Source organism: Myotis daubentonii, chromosome 14, assembly GCF_963259705.1.
Source record: "Myotis daubentonii chromosome 14, mMyoDau2.1, whole genome shotgun sequence".
NCBI lineage: Eukaryota > Metazoa > Chordata > Mammalia > Chiroptera > Vespertilionidae > Myotis > Myotis daubentonii.
This window is the reverse complement of record NC_081853.1, coordinates 33728535-33754291: the sequence shown is the minus strand read 5'-3', so window position 1 is coordinate 33754291 and position 25757 is coordinate 33728535. Positions and strand designations below refer to the sequence as shown.

The following is a 25757-nucleotide window of genomic DNA, read 5'->3' as shown; positions in this document are numbered from 1 at the left end:
TCTCAACTTGCTGTTACTTGTGGTTCTCTTATTGTTCCTCAGAGCATGAATTGATGCTTTTTCAGAAAGTTTGGCAAAACCTTGTTTGGGAGGAGTATCTCTTTAGAGAGCATCAGAATTTCCCATGAGATCGTTGCATTTCACTCAGTCACTGAGCACCTGTTTTTTGTCAGACATTCTTGTAGGCTCTGGGGATATATATTACACACACACATACATGCTTAACACAAAAATACCTCTCTCTGGATATCCTAGTAGGATTAGATGAAAGATAAATATAATAAATTGCACATTAAACTATGAAATGAAAGGTGCCATGGAGGAAAAATGAGAGGAGTCAGACAGAATAGAGAGTGTAGAATGAGGAGGGTGGTTACAGTTTAAAACAAGATAGTTAGGATAGGCCTCATTCTAAAGATGACATTTGAACAGAGATTTGAGGAGAAGATGTGAGCCATATAGGTATCTAAAGGAAGAGCATTCTACATAGAGTACAGAAGTCCTCATTAATTTGCTAATACAAAGACAAGTAAGAGGAATGAAGAAAGCAACTTCAAAATGTTTTTATCACTCAAGTATATTCCCAAGAGAAATGAAAACATGTACATGAAAATTGAATGTTTAGAGCAGTGTTATTGATAATAGCCAAAAAGTAGAAGCAACACCAATTTTCATCAACTGATGAATGGGTAAAAAAAAAAAAAAAGGTGGTATTATACATACACTAGAACAGCGGTTCTCAACCTGTGGGTCGCGACCCCTTTGGGGGTCGAACGACCCTTTCACAGGGGTCACCTAAGACCATCGGAAAACACATATATAATTACATATTGTTTTTGTGATTAATCACTATGCTTTAATTATGTTCAATTTGTAACAATGAAAATACATCCTGCATATCAGATATTTACATTATGATTCATAACAGTAGCAAAATTAAAGTTATGAAGTAGCAACGAAAATAATGTTATGGTTGGGAGTCACCACAACATGAGGAACTGTATTTAAGGATCACAGCATTAGGGAGGTTGAGGACCACTGCGCTAGAAGGAAACTAATTCATTCCAGAATATGGATAAACTTTGAAAATGTTACGCTAAGTGAAAGAAGCCAGTCACAAAGACCACATATTGCATGATTCCATTTATATGAGATGTCCAAAATAGCAAACCCATAGTGACAGAAAGTAGATTAGTGGATGCCAGGTGCTGGGAGTAAAGGGGAATGGAGAGGGATTGCTAACAGGGTTTCTTTTTGGGGTGATAAAAAAAATGTTCTAAAAATAGTGGTGGTGGTTGTAGAGCTCAACATACTAATCTACCCCCCCCCCCAATTATACACTTTAAAAGGGTGAATTGTATGGTATATGAATGGTTTCAAAAATAGTTATAAAAATGTTTTTTGAAAGAAAATGGTTTTAATTATAAAAAGAATACTTGGTTAAAAAAGTTAGATCAGTGTATAAAGATAGAAAAAAAAGGTTAATTGAATCATATAGCCATTCAGTTTACATTATTGGCACTTTGGGATGAATCTTTTTTATTTATTTATTTATTTATTTATTTATTTATTTATTTATTTTTATTGCTTAAAGTATTACAAAGGGTATTACATATGTATCCATTTTATCCCCCTGGGATGAATCTTAAAATACTTTTTAGAATGCATTTCTAGTTATTAAGGGTAGGAAAAAATAGGCAAGTCACAAAAGAAGAAACAAATGGCCATATTCATTTTAAACTTTTATTCAGTATGTAGCAAATGATGTAGTATTTTTAAAATTTGTCATCGCTCTTTTATTAGTAGCCAGTTCAAACAATTTATCCTGTAAACTTAGCTAAATTTAAATTTTTTCATGAAATAAATGGATTCTGGATTTTATAGACTTCAGAGTTACAATCAACAGACTAATCAACTTAAGTGTAAAATAGTGCACATAATATGGTCCTTCTGCATGAAGCTGTTTGGAACTTCATATGATGTGTGATTCATCTCACAAGTTTGACAGTTCTGAACTGTTCTATATACTGTTTAACCAGAGGAGTTCACTAACCAAACTGCTCTAAAAATTTGAATTTCAACACATACTCTCAATTTCTGTACTTGTTCTGGTATAGTATTCATGCAATGGAATATCATGTAGCCATAAAAATCATTTTCACAGAGAATATTTAATTCCATGGCGAAAATGGGTTAAGCAGTAGGAATGAAAATCTCAATTTTGTTTTTTGTTTTTTTTTTAAAAGCCACCTATTTTTCCTAAATAGAAGATGGGAGGGTACAATAATTATCTGTGGATGCTAGGAAGAAAGATTATTTATGAACATTTTAGATTTTTACTGCAGACATGCATTACTTTTAAAATGAGATTTTGGTTATATTTACGTTAAATCTTTACAATAGCTTGCCTTTAAAGTAACAACAAAGGGCTGCCACTTAGCACCTCAACAAAAACCTTTCCCATTGATTTATCAGTTGGCAAACATTTTCAAGTGCCTATCTTGTGCCAAGGCATTGTTTGGCAATGCGAGATTTAAACATTCATTTACTTGAACATTTTTTATTAGATCACTACACTTGGAATATTGATAGAGGGCAGTTTGTGTCCTCAGGAAGCCCAGTGCAGTGGAGGAGAGCAGACAGTCACAATATGGTGTGCTAAAGGCTGTAATACAGAGTTGAATAGATCATCCCCTCTCCTTTAAAACCTATGGTCTAGTAGAAAAAGTTGTGTCTTAAAATCAGTACCATATGGCACACTATAAAAGTGTGTTATGAGAGATTCAGGAAAAACTCTAAGGATAACTCTGTACTAAATTCTCACTCATATTTTTATCTTCCAGGTTTCAGCACAAAATGAACATAATCAGGGAAAATAAGGATTTGGCATGTTTCTACACAACAAAACATTCGTGGAGGGGAAAGTATGTATTTCTGTTGGTGTTATTTTCCTGTGCTTCTATAAAGTATTATTGTAAACATTACTCTTTCAATATTTTGAGTTGTACCACACAACTCATTAATGCCATTCAGCCCTCTCTCAAAAGCATCTGTGCATATTTCATACCAAGATGCTACATTTGGAATACTTATTGCTCTTTTTTCTTTTGACATTTCTGGTTTTCTATGTCTGTCTTGGCAAGGAGTTTGGTAAGAATTAAAAATAACAGTTAAAAGGAAAATAAGCCAGTTATCCAAACCCTCTTGATTGCTATCACTTAATGTTGAGGTTATGCAGTAGTAACATAGTGTTAACTTCACAACTTTATCACCCAGATAATAGCCTGTATGTGATCAACACATTTTCATGTCCATTTGACTGTCAGAGAAAATATATCAATAGTGCATCTTGTAATCATTTTTAGGTGTGTAATGAAATTTAAAAATTGGATTTGATCTTTTCTTTTCCATGGGAGGGGGCAGTGACATTTTTTAGTAGCTTGCCAGATCATACTAAGGTGTAGATGCTTTGTTTCCTTTTTGTAAAATGGGTGGTAATTCCTGCCCCTCAGATTGCTCTAAGGACTAGATGACATGATATGAACTGTATGAAGGTTTTAAAATTCTGCCTTAAACACAGTGAGTATTCAATGAATAGCACCTGTTGTTGACCATTAGGAAAAAAGTTTAGTCTCTTGTTCTTTTGAATAGTAATAATTAAAATGATGTGCCACATTTTGACAAATAGGTGGCTACATTATTCTAGGTAAGTCCTCATATAGACAAAACATGACGTGTACAAAGCCATTAACTTTAGTGTGTGTTCTTAACTTCATGTTTTAGGTAACAGTGTGGTAACTTAGAATGGTGTAACATCTGAATTCCGTAGCGTTTCTGGTTTTCATAGGCAAACTGACTATAATTTTGAAAGATTTGAGTGTTTTGTTTCCTTTTGGCAATTCAATTGTATGAACTCCTAAAATAGACAGCATAATTGTTATCCTTGACATTTTTTTTCCAGTTAATTTCATTGAGCAAAGTTAGAAAATTAGCATATTCAGGGTAATATGAGTCTCTTTAGTTCTGTAAGCAGCCTTAGATAGTTTGTATATTTAAATGATCTTTACTTTTCCTCAAGTGATAGATTGCTCTGATTATCATAATGTAACTTCTGTTTTTAATACAATTATAGTATGCTGATTCATTAATGCTAAAGAACAAACTTACTGTAATATTTTTTGCTTTGTGAGCTTGTCAGTAATTGTGATCATCTGGAAATTTTTTTTTTAATGTTCTTAGAAAGTAGTGACTAAGACTTATGACAATGTTCCTTTTCTTCTTTTTTTATAATAATTTGGAGCAGAACTATTTCTGTTCCCTCATCACAATTCCTTGCTTTCATCATTCAAACCTTGAAACCTTTTTTTTTGTATTTATAACAGCTTTATTAAGATATAATTTATACAACATAAAATTCATCCTTTTAAAATGTATAATTTAATGAACCATCTCTACTAACCGTTTTCAGAACATCTTCATAAACGCCAAAAAACAAACAAACATAAAAAAAAATCTCTAAAAATATTAGCAATTACTTCCCTTTTCTTCCCAGCATCTGGCAGTTACTAATCTACGTTCTGTCTCTGGATTTCCTTATTTAGGACATCTCATGTAAATGGAATCATAAGATATGTGGTCTTTTTGTGACGATCTTTCATTTAATATGTTTTTAAGGTTTATCCCTGTTGTAATATGTGACAGTACTTTCTTTTTATTCCCAAATAATATTCTGTCGTATAAATATGCCACATTTTTTATCCATTCATCAGTTAATGGACATTTATATGTTGCCACTTATTTACTTTGAATAGTGTTGCTATAAATGTTAATGTACAAGTTTGTGAGTGGATCTATATTTCCAGTTCTCTTGGGAATATACCTGGGAGTGGAATTGATGTTACATGGAGTTATATGGTAATGTGACGTTTAACTTTTTGAGGAAGAGCCAAGTGACTACAGCATTTTTCTGTCCTATCATCAATGTATGAAGAATCCAATTTCTCCACATCCTTACCAACACTTGTGATTGTTTATCTTTTTTTATTTTAGCTATCCTAATGGCTATGAAGTAGTATCTTATTGTTTATTTCCCTTATGACTAAGCATCTTTTCATGTGCTTATTTGTCATTTGTGCATCTTTCATGAAATGTCTTTTCAAATCATTTACCCATTTTTAATTGGATTATTTGCCTTTTTAATGTTGAGTTGTAAGAGTTCTCTATATATTCTGAATATAAATCCCTTATCAGATATCTATATATTCTGAATACAAATCCCTTATCAGATATATGATTTGCAAATATTTTCTCCTATTCTGTGGGTTGTCTTTTTACTTTCTTGATAGTATTTTTTGAAGCACAGAGTTGATTTGGATGATTTTCAATTTATCTGTTTTTTTCTTTTGCCATTTGCGCTTCTGTTATATCTAAGAAACCATTACCTAATTGAAACCATCTACAAATCTAAGGTCTCAAAAATTGACTCCTGTGTTTTCTTCTAAGAGTTATAGCTTTGATTTTGGGTTAATTTTTCTATGTAGTATGAAGTAGGGATCTGGCTTCATTCTTTTATATATGGATATCCAGTTGTTCCAGCATCATTTATTGAAAAGAGTATTCTTTCTCCATTGAATTGTTTTGACATTGTTGTCAAAAACCAATTGACCATAGCTTTGGCTGAGTGGAGCATTGTCCCATACACTGAAAGGTTGCAGGTTTGATTCCCGTGTGTTCAAAGCACTTAACTAGGTTGCAGGTTCGATCCCTGGTTGGGGCGTGTACAGGACGCAACCAATCGATGTTTCTCTTGCCGATGTTTCTCTTTCTTTCCCTTCCTCTCTCTCTAAAATGGGCATGTCCTTAGGTGAGGATTAAAAAAATCATTTGACCATAAATATAAATGTAAAGGTTTATTCCTGAACTCTCAATTCTATTCCATTGGACTGTATGCCTATCCATATGCCAGTACCATCCTGTCTTGATTACTGTAGCTTTGTACTAAGTTTGAAACTGGGAAGTTTGAGGTTCCAACTTTATTCATTTTCAAGATTATTTTGGCTGTTCTGGATTTCTTGCATTTCCATATGAATTTTAGAGTCAGCTGGTCAGTTTTACAAAAAAGGCATCTGGGATTTTGATAGGGATTGCATTAAATCTGTAGATCAATTAGGGGATTATTGCCACCTTAACAGTATTAAGTCTTCTGGTCCATGAACAAGGGATGCCTTTCATTTGTTTAGATCTTTAAAATTTCTTTCAATAGTGTTTTGTTGTTTTCAGAGCTAAAAAGCACTTTTATTTGCATAAAAGAGTGAAGTTTCCTTTTTGGCCTAAGCAAGCTATTTCTGATAGGAAGGAACAGTGCAGATTCACTGTGGAAAACTTCAGAGTAATGTTCAAAATACAGGTTTTAAGTTTTTTTCTGGATGGAAATTACAAGTGAAATTTACCTATGGATCACTTTTATATTTGCATAGATTAATTGTAGCAATTGGGGCTCTGAATTTAAGAGTAGCATTTTAGTATCTGAACAGGATTTTAACTTCAGTACATTAAATTATGTGGTGATCAGTCCATGAAATTCAGTGGCAGAGCCCACTACCTTCATAGGTAGTCAGTCGGCTTCATAGATAGTCTGTATAATGGCTAGATAGAGTAAATTTTAAGAAGAGTTGAGGGAGTGAAACTGATTTTCCAAGTGGAGTTTGACTAAAATCAGAGTCTCCTGATAATAGAGCCAGAGGAATTATCAATTTGTCTGTTGTTTTAAATACGAATGTATGAGTCATAACTACTGGAAACATAATGATACTAACTACAATTAGTTCAGTGACTAGTGGAGTTTTGAGACACTTTTCCTATTATTCAATCAGCAGAATAGTAGCAATTGGAATGGGTAATATTTATCAATTGTAAACAATAAGCGACAAGCACTTTATATGAATTATTATAATCTTCTCCTTGTGAGTTAGGTATATATATATATATAAACAACATCTTCATGGGGGAAAGTGAAGCTTAGAGAGGTTAAACAAATTATCAGAGGATATATAGAAAGTGAGTTGTCCAGACAGCATTCGAACCCAGGCAGTGTGATTCTAGAGCTGGTGGGCTTAACTATTAAGCTGTAACACCTCCTTTAGCAATGCTTACCACTGATGGCTGTGCCATGCCAGCACAGCCAAGGGTTTGGTGAGCCTGAGGTGGGGCAGCAAAGGATTAAAGAAAAGACCAAGAATATAGCTGGGGCCCGGTGGATCTCCTGTGCCTGGATGAGGCTACAGAGAAGGATCCAGCCAGCAAGCCCAGGCTTTATTTTATAGTCAAAGAAAAACAAGGTAGTGGTCAACATAGGTTACAATGTTCTTGTGAGTTTCACTTGTTTTGGCAGCACTTGCTTCATCTCCCACAGCCCATTAGCTACCCAGAAAGGAGCTAGGGCGTGGCCATAAGATCAAGCTTAATTATGCTAAGAGAGCTCTGCCCTCTAAGCTGGGACTTGTTTGTGACTCTGCCACAGGTCAATCTGAGGCTTAACTCTAGGGCCACTCCCTACAGATGCCCTCTTTGAGAAACCTTGTATTTCAGTTATCCTTAGTTTCATGTGATTGACTAAAATTCTAATTCAAATAACTGGATTCTCAAACTTTTTTTTTTAAATATATTTTATTGATTTTTCACAGAGAGGAAGGGAGAGAGATAGAGAGTTAGAAACATTGATGAGAGAGAAACATCGATCAGCTGCCTCCTGCACATCTCCCACTGGGGATGTGCCCGCAACCCAGGTACATGCCCTTGACCGGAATCGAACCTGGGACCTTTCAGTCCGCAGGCCGACACTCTATCCACTGAGCCAAACCGGTTTTGGCCAAACTTTTAATAATTAAAAAGTCTAGATTCTGTGAGAAACCTAAAGGCTTCTAGAGATTTGGTGGCCAAAACTTATTTTAAAATCATTGAAGGAACTAGGGTGTTCCACCTAGCAAAGATAATTCAAATGGAAAGTCTGATTGACAGAAAAATTAGGTATGTTCATATTGGCCTAACCAATGGACACAGACAACAGGGGGGTGAGGGCATGAGTGGGGAGGGGGTAATGTGGGGATACGGACACATATGTAATAGCTTAATCAATAAAGAAATAAAAAAAATTAGGTATGTTCTGTGTGAAACTGAAAGACAGAACTTGGACAAGAGGGTGAAATTTGTGGGAAAGTGTATATTGTCTTAATTCTAAAGAACAGTGGTCAATATCTGCAGTACTGGGAAATGAATGGAATTACTTTTTGGAAAGGTGAGTTGGTAGTGAACCATTAAAACTAGCCAACTTTGCCCAGAGTACTAGAAAGGTTCAAGCTTCATGTTATGGGAACTAGACTAGTAACATGAAAGTTCTTTCAACTCTGATTAGATAAGATCTGTTTTGGTTTATTTGAGGCCCATTGCATTCACTAGCCACTGAAAGAATTGTGGATCCTACTTTTAGAAGTAATATATAAAGGTTTTATGATTTTAAGAAATTTGACAACCATTATTTTATAGGAAACATAAGCTTTTTTTCTGTACTTTACAAATAGGAAGTAATGTTGAATTTTCTCTAGTTTGAGAGAATTGAATAATATGAATTTCTTTGCAGAAGAGTATGATATTGTGATGGCTGCCAGTATTTTTGTAGTATCTCTGTTGATGCTGTTGTACATGCCTAAGTTAAGAGTATTCAAGTCTAAAGTTAACTTTCAAACAATGACGGACAAGTGTCTTAGCTCTTACGGCTTTGAACTTTATTTCAGATGTCTGAATTAGTTAACTAAATAATAAATACAATGTAAGACTAAAATGGGACTGATCTCTTGTTTACTGCTATATCATTGAACCAAAAACAGTGTTACATGCTCATTTAATACTGGGTCAATCCATGGTAATGCTACAGTAACCAAACCAACACATTTGTTTTATTTTTTAAAGTTGCCATATGAAAAAAAGCCATGTTATAAAAAGTTGTTACAAAGTGGAAAGCAATATTCATAAGCACTAGAGAGTTGAAAAATGACGTAACATTTTATTTGCAGGAGTTAAAGTAACAGAAGTGTGTTTGTTTTAGTGTAAGTTAATGTTTATTCTATTAAAAAATCTGACCTGAAAAAATCTGACCATTCATGTTGATCAATGTCAACTCAATAAATTAGTTTAAAAAAGAAATCTGAACATCAGTTGTCAAATCCAAAATTGATTATTTCCCCAGACTTTCCTTCAGTGGTCTTTTCTTCATCAACTCTGTTACTATTAGCACAACTACTTTTTTTTAATTGTTCTTATCTTTGTCACCAATTATTATGGGAACAGAAAGCCCCATAGGTAAAGCAGTTGCTTCAAAGAGTTTTTAATTTATTTGAGCACAATTGGTTTCATGATTCTGAGTAACATTATATTAAATGGTAATATAAATCACATTATTTAATAAGCTATTACATGAGAATAAATCTATTGATGTGTGTAACTTTAGTTCCTGGATAAAAAGGAAACCAGTGTAGTAAGTAAAGTCAATAATGAATATTAATTTCCTAGTTGGGTGAAAAGTGTTTGCTTTCATGTTTCCTTATATATGTATATGTATGTATGCTTATATTGTTTTTATATTGTGTATGTGTATGGAGTCTTCTACTGCCTCCTGCATGCCCCTTACTAGGGATTGGGCACCTAACTCCAGAATCATTTTGTTGAAGATCTGGATTCAGCCGTGGGCAAACTATGGCCCGCGGGCCGGATCCAGCCCGCTTGAAATGAATAAAAGTTAAAAAAAAAAAGACCATACCCTTTTATGTAATGATGTTTACTTTGAATTTATATTAGTTCACACAAACACTCCATCCGTGCTTTTGTTCCGGTCCTCCGGTCCAGTTTAAGAACCCATTGTGGCCCTCGAGTCAAAAAGTTTGCCCACCCCTGATCTAGAATGTGCTCTCACAATATGGTAGCCACTAACCACTTGTGGCTGTTTAAATTTAAGATACTTAAATTTAAAAATCAGTTGCATTAGCCACATTTCAAGTCTCAATAGCTGTATGTGGTTCATAGCTACCTTACTTGACTATAGATGTAGAACATTTCTATCATCTCCAGAAGTTCTTTTGCATAGCATTAATAACCTAGATGACAAAGTTACATAAGACACGTTAGAAGGGGCTTATTTGAGTGGAAATTAATCTACAATTGCAAAGGATCTTTTCTTATCTGAGCTCCTCTGAGACTGAATGTGACAGCATCAGTTGACACTTGGGACATTTCAGGCATTTAATTTTTATACTTTTGCTCCCAGAGTAAAATAAACATTCTGTACTTTCATTTTAAGATGATAAAAATTGGCATATTTGACGCTCAGGATGATTTTGAAAGTTCGAATTTGTGATTTTACTTTTCTACCTAACATTTTATTGTGCAATATTCTTAGGTAAATACTATTTAACATGATCTTATTTCTTTATTTTCTTTGTTTCCATTCAGTGGTTAAGCCTCTGAAGTTTTGAGGCTTTAGCTGTTTAGGTAAATCCTCATCTACTTCACCAACCCCTCAACCCTTAACTCCCCCTCGGAAAGCAGTGAATGAATGTTTTTATGTTAGAAGGAAGTTCTTTCATTTTTTAGTTTCCCACTCAACTTTAGACACGTGAAGTTAGGGGGAAAAATATTTATAATATAGCACTACTTTTTGTAAGAATGTGTGGTGTGGTAAAGATTAATAGAATCCATCATTTTTCTTCCAAAAGGAAATAACTTTATCATTTCTATTATATGATACCCTGATTATCCTATACTAACAAAAGAGAAAAATGGTAATTGGCGTACAACCGATACCTTTTTCATTGGCTAATCAGCGAGATATGCAAATTAACTGTCAGCCAAGATGGCGGCTGGCAGCCAGGCAGCTGAGAATAGGAGGCTTGGTTGCCCCAGCGATGGAGAAAGTCAAGGATCCCCGCAGCTGCGGGGCTCTGAGCTCCTGAAGCAACAACTCCAAAAGATACAATGTTTCAATTATAGAAGCTAAAAGATGGCGGTTAATTTGCATACTCAGGCTCCAAGCAGAGCGAAGCCAAACAGCCCTGAAGCAGCAGGGCAGAGAGGCCTCAGGGCCTGGGATCAGCGGAGCCGAGAGGCCTCCCGGCCCCAGTGATCAGCGGAGCCGAGAGGCCTCCCGGCCCCGGTGATCAGCGGAGCCGAGAGGCCTCCCGGCCCCGGTGATCAGCGGAGCCGAGAGGCCTCCCGGCCCCGGTGATCAGCGGATCCGAGAGGCCTCCCGGCCCCGGTGATCAGCGGATCCGAGAGGCCTCCCGGCCCCGGTGATCAGCGGATCCGAGAGGCCTCCCGGCCCAGGTGATCAGCGGAGCCGAGAGGCCTCCCGGCCCCGGTGATCAGCGGAGCCGAGAGGCCTCCCGGCCCCTGTGATCAGCGGAGTCCAGAGGCCTCCTGGCCCGGTGATCATCCGAGAGGCCTCCCAGCCCCGGTGATCAGCGGAGTCCAGAGGCCTCCCGGCCCGGTGATCATCCGAGAAGCCTCCCAGCCCCGGTGATCAGCGGAGTCCAGAAGCCTCCCGGCCCGGTGATCAGCGGAGTCCATAGGCCTCCCAGCCCCGGTGATCAGCGGAGTCCAGAGGCCTCCCGGCCCGGTGATCAGCCGAGAGGCCTCCCAGCCCCGGTGATCAGCCGAGAGGCCTCCCAGCCCCGGTGATCAGCAGAGTCCAGAGGCCTCCCGGCCCGGTGATCAGCGGAGTCCATAGGCCTCCCAGCCCCGGTGATCAGCGGAGTCCAGAGGCCTCCTGGCCCGGTGATCAGCTGAGAGGCCTCCCAGCCCCGGTGATCAGCCGAGAGGCCTCCCAGCCCCGGTGATCAGTGGAGTCCAGAGGCCTCCTGGCCCCGTGATCAGCGGAGTTGGAGGCCCCGCGATCAGCGGAGCAGAGAGGCCTCCCGCCCCGGTGATCAGCGGAGCCGAGAGGCCTCCGGGCCAGGGATCAGGGGAGCCGAGAGGCGTCCTGGCCCTGGGATCAGCGGAGCAGCGAGGCTTCCCAGCACCGGGATCAGTGTGACAGGGTGCGGAGCCCCAACCCTCTGATCGGCCCTGCTCTGTGCATGACAGGAGTGGCGCTGCAACCTCCCTATGGACCCTGCCTTGAGTGTGACAGGGGGTGGTGCCCCAACCCCCCAATCGGCCCTACCCTGAGCATGACTGAGGGTGGCATGGCAACCTCCCAATCCGCCCTGCTCTGTGCATGACAGGAGGCGGGGCCCCAACTCCCCAATGGGCCCTGCTCTGAGCCCGACCAGGGGTTACACCTAGGATTAGGCCTGCCCTCTGCCACCCGGGAGCAGGCCTAAACCAGCAGGTCCTTATCTCCTGATGGGTCCCAGACTGTGAGAGGGCACAGGCCAGGCTGAGGGACCTCCTCTCCCAACCCCAAGTGCACAAATTTTTGTGCACCGGGCCTCTAGTATTATATAATATACTGAATAGAAAAATTAAAATGTGGGAAGTTTACCTTTTTCTTAAAAATATATTTTTATTGATCTCAGAGAGGGAGGGAGGGAGGGTGGGAGGGGGAGAGAGAGAGAGAGAGAGAGAGAGAGAGAGAGAGAGAAAGAAACATCAATATGAGAGAGAATCATTGATCGGTTGCCTCCTGCATGCCCTCAGCCAGGCACTGAGGCAATGTGGGCATGTGCCTAGACCGGGAATTGAACCCGGGACCCTTTAGTCCACAGGCTGACGCTCCATCTACTGAGCCAAACCGACCAGGACTGTTCTGTTGTAGTTGTTAACCCTCACCCGAGGATATTTTTCCACTGATTTTTAGAGAGAGTGGTAGGGAGGGGGAGAGACAGAGAGAGAGAAACATCTATGGAGACACCAATTGATGTCCTCCCGCAAACACCTTGATTGGCCTGGGATTGAGCTGACGTACGTGCCCTTGACCAGAATGGAACCTGGAACCCTTCAGAACCAGGGCCGACATTCTAACCACTGAGAAAACTGGCTAGGGCAAATTTCTCTTGATTTTAATGGGTATATTCCTAGTGTGTTACCTTTGAGTCCGATAATAGCTGTTGACTTAAGGTAATGTATGTATTTTTACTGTATTAGTAGGTTAATGCAGAAAAACATCTCTATAGATAAAAAAGGCATTTGATTATATTTAACATCCAGTTTTGATCATTAAAAAATCTCTTAATATAGATATTCCAATAAATGTGATCAACTTTATTAATATATTTTTCTAATATTGAACTCTCTTTTTCTAAAATGAACCTTCCTTGGTCATGGTATATTATTATTTTAATATGCTACTTGATTTTTATTGCTAATATGAATTTAAAAAATAGATTGTTGTAGTTTTTTTCTTTCTTTGTATTGTCTTATCACATTTTAGTGTTACTGAAAGAATTGAGAAACTGCCCTTAGTCTGTTTTCTGGAACAATTTAAGAAGCATGGGACTTAACCTGTTCCTTTAGGATTTTATCTCCTGGTTCGAGTCTTGGTGCTTTTAGGATATAACTCTTTGAAGTTTTCTTAAATTCTTCTATGTTAGATTGATTTATTCTTAGTTTTTAAATTTATCAGCATAGATTTATATACATCATTGTGTGTGTGTGTCTATGATTATAAATTCTTTTATTCTTCATTTTGTTTTTTTCTTAGACTAATGTTTTGCCTATTTTATTATTTTATTTCCAGGGAACGAATTCTTCAGTTTTAAATAAGGGTTTCCAGCTTAGTTTTACTTTTATCATTATGCATTCCTCTCCTAAAGGATTACTGATATCCAAATGGTTTTTCTACTTTAGATGTTTGTTACTTTAAGTGAAGGAAGTGAATTGAGAAGTGAAAATTGCTTGTCTGTGGTGTATGCTTCCAACTTCTATAAAATCGCAACACTTAAAAGTAATAGGTAGTTGCTTAAATAGAAATGATTAAGATTCCAGAATATGACTGTGACTGACCAGTTGCAGGTCATAGCTTTTCCTTCCTTTATATCATGGTTTTGTTAAAAGGCTATTTTGTAAGAATTAGTAGTGTGCAGTGTTTTGTTTTTAATATAGTTTTTCCATTTAAATCTTTTGGCCTCATCAGGTGGTGCTTTGCTAACTTTATGTGTACAAATAATATAAGATTAGTTGTATAAACCATAATTTTCTACTTAAGCATCTCACAAGTTCACAGTAAAATGAGTGGTGGTTGAGTTTTAATACCAATAACATTTTAGAATGTTTAAACATGTGAGAATATAAAACTATATTATATTTAGTCACAAGCAACGGACACATTTCTGTTTATTTATTGAAATGTTCCTTTTGTGTTGATGTCATATATATTTTCTTATAGAATGTTTATTTTAACACTAAATTTAAGTACTTGTTTTCCTTTGTAGGTATAAGCGTGTCTTTTCTGTTGGAACCCATGCGATTACTACATATAATCCCAATACTTTAGAAGTAACAAATCAGGTAATCATGTTAGAAGCTGTTAGGTGTTTGAACAACATTTGAATTTTAAAAGTCAGGGTATGATCCATAACTCCTTGGCCTGAAACAGGTTAAAACTTTAGGATAGAAATGCCAAATATGAAAGAGATTGATATGCTTATGTAATGCTCAATGCTCAGGACCAAAAATAAATTAATAAAAGGGAGGCAGGAAGAGAATGTGCTTATTTCCAGGCTCTAAATGGTATAACTTTTTGATATGTTACTATCTATAGATTGTAGCCATCTTGCTTATGTAAAATTGATACATTAGTTCTTTATATTTTTTAAGGCTGTATTGCTAGTATAATACAGGCATACATAAGTCACAAGTGCAGTCACAAGGGTAGTAGTGGTTGGAAAATACTTGTCATGGAACCAGGATTGCTGATTATAAAGTGAAGACTAATCTGAACATGGATAAATAAACATTTATATATATTCTAGCTAATTTTAATTCTAAATTAGGCATGTTTTACAGATTCCTCTTTTTGTTGTTTTTAACAGATTTGCAGGTAATAAAATTTTATTCAATTTATTTTACTTTTATGTATTTATTTTAGTTGCTTTGAATTAATGCCATTAATCAATAAAATTTGGATACAGATAGGATTTTTTTATTATTGTCTCTGATGATTGAAAACTTTTAACGATTTTTGTTACAGAATTACTCTAAGATATAAATTCTTCTAGACCTCAGTATTATTTTGTAAAATTTTTCTTATTTGATGATTGTCAAATTAAAGTAGGAAAAATAATTATTGAATTATTTCACTACATTATAGCACCAGTTCAAGTAATTCCTTTCTTTTGTTAGTGGCCTTATGGAGACATTTGCAGCATCAGCCCTGTTGGAAGAGGACAGGGAACAGAGTTCAACCTCACATTTCGTAAAGGCAGTGGAAAAAAGTCAGAAACTTTAAAATTTTCTACAGAGCACAGAACAGAACTTCTTACGGAAGCATTGGTAAGAACAGTTCCATGTTAATAAACTAGATTTCTCCTCTTTATAAAATGAAAGTTATGTTAAAGTAAGATATTAAATGTTCTGAGCTTCTGGTCTTACTATGCTTAATGTTCTCTTAACTGACCTTTAACATAACACTGAACCTTTCACTTTCTTCTATCTCAAAGAGGGGAAAATCCTGTATAATTGATGATGTTTAGCCTTTTAAGTATATACAGAACAAAGCAGTTATATGTTTATTGTTTCTTGTTTTTCATTAAAGTTCCACACACTTTCTATTAAATATCCTTTTTTAAATATCAAGATTACCAAGTTGGGATTTTACTTGTTCTGGATTCTTCCCAACCAGTCTGTTGTTATCAACTGTGGTTATATTTTCTCTTTCAGAGATTTAGGACTGATTTTTCAGAAGGAAAAATTATAGGAAGGGTAAGTATTTAACATTTATTAATATATATTTTTATTTGTTCATATGTTGCCCTTTATTATAAAAATCATCCCATGATCTGTATGTTCTTTTTCTGGCAAAGCTAAAGGGAAAAAAGGAAACACAGATTTAATGTCTCCTGGTAGTACTTGTTAGAAAAATGAATGTAGTTTAACAGGAAAGTCAAATATCAGGAATTAGACTGTTTAAGCTGGTAGTTGGGAAAAATCTTTAGGTGGAGAATTATGGAGCAAACAACACTGTCACCATTCAACTAGTCTTGATTTAGTATTCTAAAGAGCAGCAGTGAGCATCACACTGCTGACAATACCTGTTGGAACATGAAGTAGTTCTTTTGGTGTAAGAGTTTCCAGTTTCAGAGTATGAAAATTGTAAGGTTTGGGTATATGAAAACTGTCTTGCTATATGTTCTTACTCTGGATCTGGCTGCTAATGTAGTTTTCCATAGTGCACCAACACTTGGGGAAGTCATGCTTATTAGTTAGAATCTTCTTACTTTTTCCCAGGCCTTCTATAGTCACGTTAGGACAGCATTTAAACTAAATCCAAGACTTCTGGGGTAGGGAAATGGATGTTTATGCTCTTTTTACTCCCTTGAAATATTGAATTTTTTTTCCATGAGAAGATATACTTTGATAACTGAGGTTAGGAGGGAGCAGAATAAATAGCACTGTTCAGAACTCCAGCTTCTGGCAAAAGACAGGAACTGAATTCTGATATGCTGGCAGTGCCATTCCCCTGTCTTTTTAAAGCCCTCATCACCTACTGTTTTAACATCCCAGAAGCCTTACTGATCACAGCTCAAGCAATTGGCTGGTTGCCTTAGAACCATTATAATAGTTTAATGGCAATGGCAAGCTGCTTGTTTCTTGTTCCTGATGAGATGCAGATTTCTATAAATTATAATTTGATAGTCTTTAATTATTTTATGTTAGGTGATCTCTCTGTAAATCTCATCTGTTTAGCATATTTACAGATTTGATTTAAGCTTCCCTTTATATCAATTAGCTTTAGCAACTTGACACTTTAAGACGTTAGGGTGGAAACAATATCTCTAGAAGATTGCCTGAAGGACAGTCCACTTGATTTTACATCTGGAATAAGTGGTACTTTCTCTTCCTCGCAAATGCTGTGCTGGCCAAACTACACTCTTGCATAAGATGAATTTGGCCCTCAAACCTTCAAAATTGCCCCTAGATATACTCTAAATCAGGGTTTTTCAAATCTCTCTTTTGACCTTCACAGTCCTGGAAGATAATGGTGTTTCCAGTATCTCATTATGACAGTTGATTATCTGCTGGGAGGAATGGAGAATATCCTGCAGAGTGGGTTTGGGCATGTAAATAAGCATAGATGGGAAAAGCACCACCTTTTTTGTGCCTTCCCTTCCATCCCACTCCTGGAGAGGTATTGCGGGCACTCTCCTTATGTTCAGAATCAAGGCTCTAAATATATTCTTGGGTTAATGCAGGCCCTTTTGTCTTCATGCAGAATTCCTTATATGGAACTACTAGAGGCCCGGTGCACGGGATTCATGCACTGGTGGCCTGTGGGGGTCAGCCCGCTGTGGGAGCACCGCTCATCCCAGTCAGCCGAGTGGCTGTGGACATGCCCTCTGAGCAGCTGCTCCCTGGTCTGGCACCTTCCGTGGAGCCCAAGCACTCGCCTTTCCAGGGGACCCAGTCGGGGCTGGGCCCAGGGATAATAGCTCTGAGAGGCGGCAGAGTAGGCCTCAGTCCTGTGGCTGCCACGAACCCGCTTCCCAGCCTCCGGGGTCAGTGAGAGCCTGGCGGCGTTGCCTGCAGTCATCTGGAGGGAGGTGGCAGGGAGCGAGGAGGAGGAGGAGGAGCCGCCTGGGGCCAGGAGATGATGATCACAGCTTAGGTTCCTGCCCGTTGGCCGGGGTTCTAAGTGGGAACAATCGCTCATCCCGGTCAGCCGAGGGGTGCTCCCCTGTGGTAGTACACTGATCACCAGAGGGCAGCTCCTGCGTTGAGCGTCTGCCCCCTGGTGGTCAGTGTGCAGCATAACAACTAGTCAACCGGTCGTTCTGGTCATTCTGCCATTTGGTCGCTGGGCTTTTATATATAGGATAATGTGTATAATGACATTAACCAGTAATGCTGAGGTGACTTGATGTGCCATGATCCTATGAACCTCATTATGGGGTTTAGTGATGGGATGTTAGTGGAGGTGTTTATTATGTAATGCCTTACTTTCTTTTTTGAACACTGACAAGATAATTTCTCTCCTATTTCAGTATTAGAAATAGTTGTACTTTTGAGCAACCAATTTATGTTTGCCTTGAGTCATGTAATTGACCATATTGATGGATAGGAAACTGAATTTTTTGGGTGGGCAAGGAGATACTCATTTCACATCTAACAATTTGTTATCCTTATATTCTCTTCCTGATTTTGCCTGTATTTTAAATAATTTTTTATGTATCATAAATTTTGATTAGCAGCCTCAACTAAACATTTTTTTTTCTTTTTAATAATTTAAACTGGGTAGTAAGTGGATGTTGACCATTTTGATAATTTCTAATACTAGGCACTTCAACTTACGAAAGAATGTTATAGTCTAAATGGAATTATACTTGCTAATGAGATCAAACTTCTAAAGATAACTTCCCATTGGTGTGATTAGAAAAGCTCAAGGTCAGACTGATGCTCCAGCTTTTTTGTGGATGTAGAAAGAAAATCTATATCAATAGACTGAACTAGCTCAGGTTGTTTAAATTGAATACAGTCCCTTTCCCGAAATGTGACTTAGCTCTTTTCCATATACTAACTTAAATAAAAGAATCCAACAACAAAAGTTGAAAATTTTCCTTCCTTTGTTTACTTTTTACAGATTTGCATAAGAGTGACTTACTAGTAAAATTGTTTTACAAAATATTATAACCCAAAACTTTGTTAATTTAATAAGGACATATTTTCTTACAGTAGAGTGAACATTCCTTTTTTAAAAAATAAATTTTTATGGATTTCAGAGAGGAAGGGAGAGGTAAAGAGAGATAGAAAGAAACATCAGTGATGAGAGAGAACATCTCCTGCACATCCCTACTAGGAATCGAGCCCGCATCCAGGGCATGTGCCCTTGACCAGAATTGAACCTGGGTCCCTTCAGTCTGTAGGCTGATGCTCTATCCACTTAGCCATACTGGCTAGGGCTAGACTGAACATTCTTAATGAAGTAAACACAAACTTCCAAGTAGCTAAAATTAATGTTGATAACAATTTGGGTAGTAGCTCTAAATATTTATAGTATTGTTTAGATTTCTGATGGTTTCAGCTGTGACTGGTACATTAAATGTAACCTTATTTTATGTTTAGTGTATACATGAACCTAAAATTAATATTATTTTTCTCTAGAGATATAACTGTTATAAGCATCATTGGAGTGATACAAGAAAACCTGTCATTTTGGAAGTAACTCCTGGAGGCATTGACCAGATCAATCCTGCAACTAACAGAGTTCTCTGTTCCTATGACTACAGAAATATTGAAGGCTTTGTGGATCTCTCTGACTGTCAAGGAGGGTTCTGTATAATTTATGGAGGATTTAGTAGATTGGTAGGTTGTCTTTTAAAAAGTCATTTAAAAAGGGATATGAACATTTGAAGGAAAACAGGGTTTTTCCACTTTATTTTGAAATTTCATTTGAGTCCTTTGGTATTAAATATGGTATTAAGAGTTCAGGCTTTGATACCAAAGAGCTTGAATCTTAATTAATTTGCAGCTCTCCAAAATGAGAATAATATATATGACATTGTTTTTTGTTTTGTTTGTTTTGTTAATCCTCACCCGAGGATATTTTTTCATTGATTTTTCGAGAGAGTAAAAGGGAGAGGGAGAGCCAGAGAGAAACATCAATGTGAGAGAGACATATCTATTAGTTGCTTCCTGCATGCACCCTGACCAGGGCCAGGGAGCCTGCAACCACGGTATGTGCCCTTGACTGGAATCGAACCTGGGAACCTTCAGTCTGAGGGCTGACGCTCTATCCACTGAGCCATACCAGCTAGGGCTGTTGTTTTTTTTTGATGTTGAAGTTGAAGTGAGATAATTTATGTAAGATACTTATTAGCACAGTGTATAGCTTCATATTCAATAAATGGTAGGTTAAAATTATTATTATTAATTAGTATTAACGTCTTATCAGCAAGTGTCTATTCTTTGAAAAGTAATTTAAAATCTCTTGTCTTTATAGTCTTTTTTCCTTTGCACAGCTGTTTGTAATCTGAAATCTGGATAGTCATTGAAACTTCAGATTTGGAATTTTTGCATATTTTTATCTTATAATTATGAATTATATATGAATTGTGAGAGACAGCAGGAGCCATTTAAGATGCTGAGATCCTGTTTATCAGTATTAGAAGCTGAGCTGTAGATGATGACCATCTTTTTTTAAAATAAGAAACATCCTGCCTTCCTCATTGAAACCCCACATCTCAAAGATGAGCAGTAGAGAATGTCCACATGAAGAGGCTCATTTGAACTCACTCTCAAGAATCCTTTCTCTTGAGAATTTTAATTTCTGGAGCTACATGGCCTGAGAACAGTACTCCAAGATTTAATGTTCTTTTTCTTTTTCTATTGAATTTATCGGGTGACACTGGTTAATAAAATTATACAGATTTCAGGTGCACAATCTACAATACATCATCTATACACTGTATTGTGTTTACCACCCCAAGGCAAGTCTCTGTCCATCACCATTTATCCCTCCAATACCTTTCTCCATCTCCCCCGTCCCAAGATTTAGTGCTCTGCACCTAAATTGTCCTTACCTGGTTAGCATAGCCCAGGGCAATCCTGGAATTTTTAAATACATAAGAGGCTAGGGTAGCAAAAGGGTAGTAAAAAGAATGAAGGAGAGAGGCAAACAATTTGATTGCCAAATATGTTAGCTCTTCAGAGCTATAGCCTTTTTCCATCCTATATTTCACTCTTTATTCAGGTGATGATTACTATCCTAGTGTCCCTAGTCCAGGAATGTACTATTAGACATATTGTTACCTCTGAATCCAGACCCAAAAGATGAAATCAATTCCCTCCCCCACCTTAAAGCAGCCTAAAGTCTGATTTGGTAGTGCTGTCAAAAGGCTTGTCTCTTCTTAGGGCAGTGGAAGTTTATAATGATTAACCCCTTGGTGGAAAACATACCTAATTATAGACTATGGCCTTGCAGACCTTAACAGGATAACCTTTTCAACCAAGCTTTACAAATGCATACAATAAACATTAAGGATGAGAATTATATAATACTCCTCAGTTGCCAACATTTTTTATTGCCTAGTGGCATCAAGCAGTTTTAATTTTAATCATCCGCTTTCTTTTTTTATTTAATATATTTTTATTGATTTCAGAGAGGAAAGGAGAGGGACAGAGATAGAAACATCAGTGATGTGAGAGAATCATTGATCGGCTGCCTCCTGCATGTCACCTACTGGAGATCAAGCCCGAAACCGAGGCATGTGCCTGATCAGGAATCGAACCGTGACCTTCTGGTTCATAGATTGACACTCAACCACTGAGCCACACTGGCTGGGCTAATTATCCCACTTTTTGAGCATACTCTGCCTTTTAAAAGGCTAGCTAAAATGAGTCAGTTCACTACAGTTAAAAGAGTATGACGGATACATTCAACAAATCTTTATCTGGTACCTTCTATATCCATAGTGACTGTGATAAGGTGTTGGGAATAAAATCTTTTTTAAAAACAATCTGATCCTGTGTTTCTCTGCAATAGAGCTATTGGCATTAGAGCTATTGGCATTCAGACTTACCTGCAACAAGTCCCATTTTCTTGAGTGGGACTCTACACCCTTTTCAGGGCATTTAGCATTTTCTAGCCTCCAAGGCACCAAATGCAAGTAGCAATACCTTATTCTTGACCTTTGTAAATACACTCCTAGAGGTTGGTTTGTAATATATATAGGCCAATGACTTTTAAACATTTAAATGTTCTTTAAGGTAATCTTTCAAGAAAGCCCACTATATGAAAACATTAAATCAGAACTACCTTAGTTGAAACTGAAATCCTGCCCATATAGTACCCACCAACCCCACTGGATTTAGCTGGGGTCCCTGGAGACCCTTTTGAAAGCCCCAGAGTGCTGTTGTCCACATAGTGATGAAAATCACACTCCGAATAGTTATAATTTCCATGCATTGAGTTATTTGTAAGACTATATACCAAACTTTGTGGTTTTAATTTAGTAATAATGTTTCATCCACAACACATTGCTTATTTACTTCTGATAAGATGTTCTACCTTTTTTCCCTTTAGAATTGCTACTTCAGTCTCTTTCCTATGAGTTGATTCAATATGATTATATTTTAGTTATTGCAACCCTGACTTTTTAAATTTCAAAATTTGTGCAGCATTTATTTGCATCAGAGCAAAGAGAAGAAATTATCAAGAGTGCAATAGATCATGCTGGCAATTACATAGGTATTTCATTGCGGATCAGAAAAGAACCTTTAGAATTTGAGCAATATTTGAATCTGCGCTTTGGAAAATACAGCACTGATGAAGCCATCACATCTTTAGCAGAGTTTGTAGTCCAAAAAATATCACCTAGACATTTGGTAAGACCTGTGTGTTGAAAGCAAAAATTTGTTTATCTGATTTTAATACTTTTCTTCAATAACTTTTCACTGTCTCTCAATTTTGTTTGAAGGAACCTGTAAAAAGACTGCTGGCGCTCACAGAAACATGTTTAGTGGAACGTGACCCAGCAACTTATAATATTGCAACATTGAAGCCTTTAGGAGAAGTAAGTTTCATCAATATTAGCTTAAATGACATTTCTTCCCATTGATAAATTAGAGTACGTTTCTATTTTAATATTCTTTCCATGCTTAAAGAATGGGAAACAGGAATAATCTGTATTTAATTCTTTACATTATTTAGAACAACAAATATTTCAAAATTTATTTTCAAAGTATATAGTGAATTTTAATTAAATTATTTATTTGATAATTGTATGAAAATTTGATATTTAAGCAAGCAGCTCTTAAATTCTGATATTGTAAACAAGCCACATTTTAAAATAGTGATTTTTGTAAAAATGATGTGTGGTTTTATAACAAAATATCAGAAAATTAAACATCATCTTTTGAATTTTTTTGTTTGTTTTCATTAGGTATTTGCATTGGTTTGTGACTCAGAAAATCCACAACTCTTTACCATTGAATTTATAAAAGGGCAAATACGGAAATATTCTTCAACAGAGAGGTATTTTTAAAAAAATTCATCAAGCTTTTGAGATTCTAGTATGTGCAATGCAAAATGCTCCATCAAAGAGGAAAAACAAAGATTTGTATCCAGAACTTCCATGCAATTTAGAAAATGATAACATTATTTTGTTGTATATTTAAAATGACCATTTAGTTTGCAAATTTCTAAAGTGAATAAAAATGGTGACTTGATTTTAAATGAAATGATGAAAATAAAGTGTATTTCTGAAATTTAAGCTTTTAAAGTATATTTTAAGAAATTGTACCTGCCACTAATGGTTTGAATCACACCAGCAAGTTACTTTAACATGAATACTGTACTTGAAATGAGATTTTTATAAGTGAGTATTGTTAGGCTAGTTACTAATTTTTCATTGGAATAGGCCGACATATTGCTGTGACTTATCTGTTGACATTAAAACTTGTGAGATGCTATAGCTCATAAACTCCTGTGAGAGAGAGACACACACATCGATTGGTAAAGCAAACACATTTATCACGCTGTGCTACTGTGAATGATTGGATCTCCCTTTCTATATTAAGCCACTATCATGGGATTGGCAGTGTTTACCTTCTAGGCAGTTCTTTCATGCTGTTGTAAACAGATTCAGACTAAAGCTGCTGTTGAAAGTTAGTTAAAACAGTTCTGGTGTATTTTGCCACTGTTTATAATACAGCCTTATTATTTTCACTTCCTGTAGTATGACCAGTTTCTTTCCTTAAAAAGCTTTTGATCTAAAGTCTACAAAAATGGTATCTTAAGCAAAAGGTTGTATTTTTTCCTGTCCTAAATTCAAGGAAGAGAATTGCCGAAAAAGAAAAAAGTGCGGATGTTCTAATCAGAGGAAGGATCTCAACACTTAGTTTGTCATGTAGCTTTATGTACATTATATTGTTTAATTTTGATAGTAGCCCTAGGAAGAAGGTGCCAGGATTCCCAGTAAAGCTTACCTGCAACAAGTAAAGCAATTTCTTTGTGACTTTGGAGTAGGAAAAGATTTCTTAGCTATAATATTGAAAGCACAATTCATAAAAGAAAAATGTTGATTAATTAGACTTTGTCAGAATTTAAAACTTTGCCCAATAAGAAAAGGAAGAGTCAAGCCACAGACCAGAAGGAAATATTTGGATTTTCTTTTTTATCTTTAATTTCTTTATTGGTTAAGGTAGTACAAATGTGTCCTTATCCCCCCATTAACTCCCAGCCTCCCCCCTGCCCCCCACTCATGCTCTCATCTCCCAGTTGTCTGTGTCCATTGGTTTGGCTTATATGTATGCATACAAGTCCTTTGGTTGATCTCTTCCCCTTACCCCCACCCTCCCCTACTTTCCCTCCTGGGATTGACAGTCTGATTGCTGTTTCTGCGTCTCTGGGACTTGCATCCAGAATATATAAAAAACTCTTCTAAGTCAATATTACATAAAGAAAAAAACAATAAATGGGCAAAAGATTCAGATAGACACCTCATCAGAGAAGATATATGAATGATAAATAAACACATGAAAAGATTGAGTTATTAGGAAAAAAAATTAAAATCACTACACACCCACTAAAATGAGTAACATCAAGAAGACCAGCAGTGCCAATTGTTGGCAAAGTGGAGAAACTGGAATTTGTAAACATTGCTGGTGTAATGTAAAAATTAAACCTGCTTTGAAAAATAGTTGGGCAGTTTTATAAAAGATTAAACATATATTTATTATGTGACCTAGCAATTTCAATCCTAAGTATCTACCCAAGAAAAATGAATCCCTGGCTAGTGTGTCTCAGTTGGTTGGGCATTGTCCCATGCACCTAGAGGTTGCTGGTTCAGTTCCCAGTAAGGGCACATGCCCAGGTTACAGGCTTGATCCCCAGTAGGGGGCATGCCTTTGGTGTTGCCATTGTTCAAGATTTTGGCCATTCTGATAGGTGTGTAGTAGTATCTCACCTGTTGAATTTTCATTTTTCTGATATGATATAGAGCTTCTTTTCATGTACTTATTTGTCATCTGTATATTTTTAGTGATGTCTGTTAAAATGTTGGATCATTTTTTAATTGGGTTGTTTTTCTTACTGTTGAGTTTTAAGTTCCTTGTATATTTTGGGTAATCATCGTTTACCATATATGTCTTTTGTAAACATCTTCTCCCAGCCTGCGGCTTCTCTTTTCATCCCTTAACAAAGTTTCTTGAAAAATCAAAGCCATAGAGATAGAAAGCAGAGAGTAGTTAGTTCCCTGGGCTAGGGAGTTTTTTGCAAATGGGCCCAAGGAAACTTTTTGGAGTGACAGAGGTGTACCAAAACGGGATGGTGGTGATGATTGAACAGCTGTGTAAGTTTACTAAAAATGATCAAAGTGAGCATTTTAATTGGGTGAATTTTGTGATTTGGAAGTTATACCTCAGTAAAATTGTTAAAAATAATAAGACCCAGAAAAATGGTAAAGCTTCAACAGTGCTTAAGTAACTTGTACAAGGTATATGACAGCAAAGTGAAGAGGCTAGTATTGGAACTCCAAACTCTCTCCTAAAGCCCCTGTATTTCTCCTTGTATCCAGTGTCCCCCAAGCAACTTACCTGCTGACGGGTCTATGTTCCTT

At 36.9% G+C, this 25757-nt stretch overlaps 1 protein-coding gene across 8 annotated transcripts in view; it reads left to right on the top strand.

The window, feature by feature from the left end:
• DNAJC13 (DnaJ heat shock protein family (Hsp40) member C13) overlaps window positions 1–25757 on the top strand; it is a 121034-nt gene that overhangs the window by 10797 nt on the left and 84480 nt on the right. For 6 of the 8 annotated variants that reach the window (XR_009448546.1, XM_059663950.1, XM_059663948.1 and 3 more), the window contains exons 2-9: window positions 2844–2924; window positions 14418–14493; window positions 15328–15477; window positions 15865–15906; window positions 19303–19503; window positions 22318–22524; window positions 22617–22712; window positions 23082–23173. Coding sequence is in view for 7 of the 8 variants with exons in the window: in XM_059663950.1 (XP_059519933.1) it covers window positions 2857–2924; window positions 14418–14493; window positions 15328–15477; window positions 15865–15906; window positions 19303–19503; window positions 22318–22524; window positions 22617–22712; window positions 23082–23173 (932 nt within the window). In the remaining variant the exon portion in view is untranslated. The remainder of the gene's footprint in view (window positions 1–2843; window positions 2925–14417; window positions 14494–15327; window positions 15478–15864; window positions 15907–19302; window positions 19504–22317; window positions 22525–22616; window positions 22713–23081; window positions 23174–25757) is intronic. The other 2 variants (XM_059663949.1, XM_059663947.1) reach the window with 2 other exon arrangements.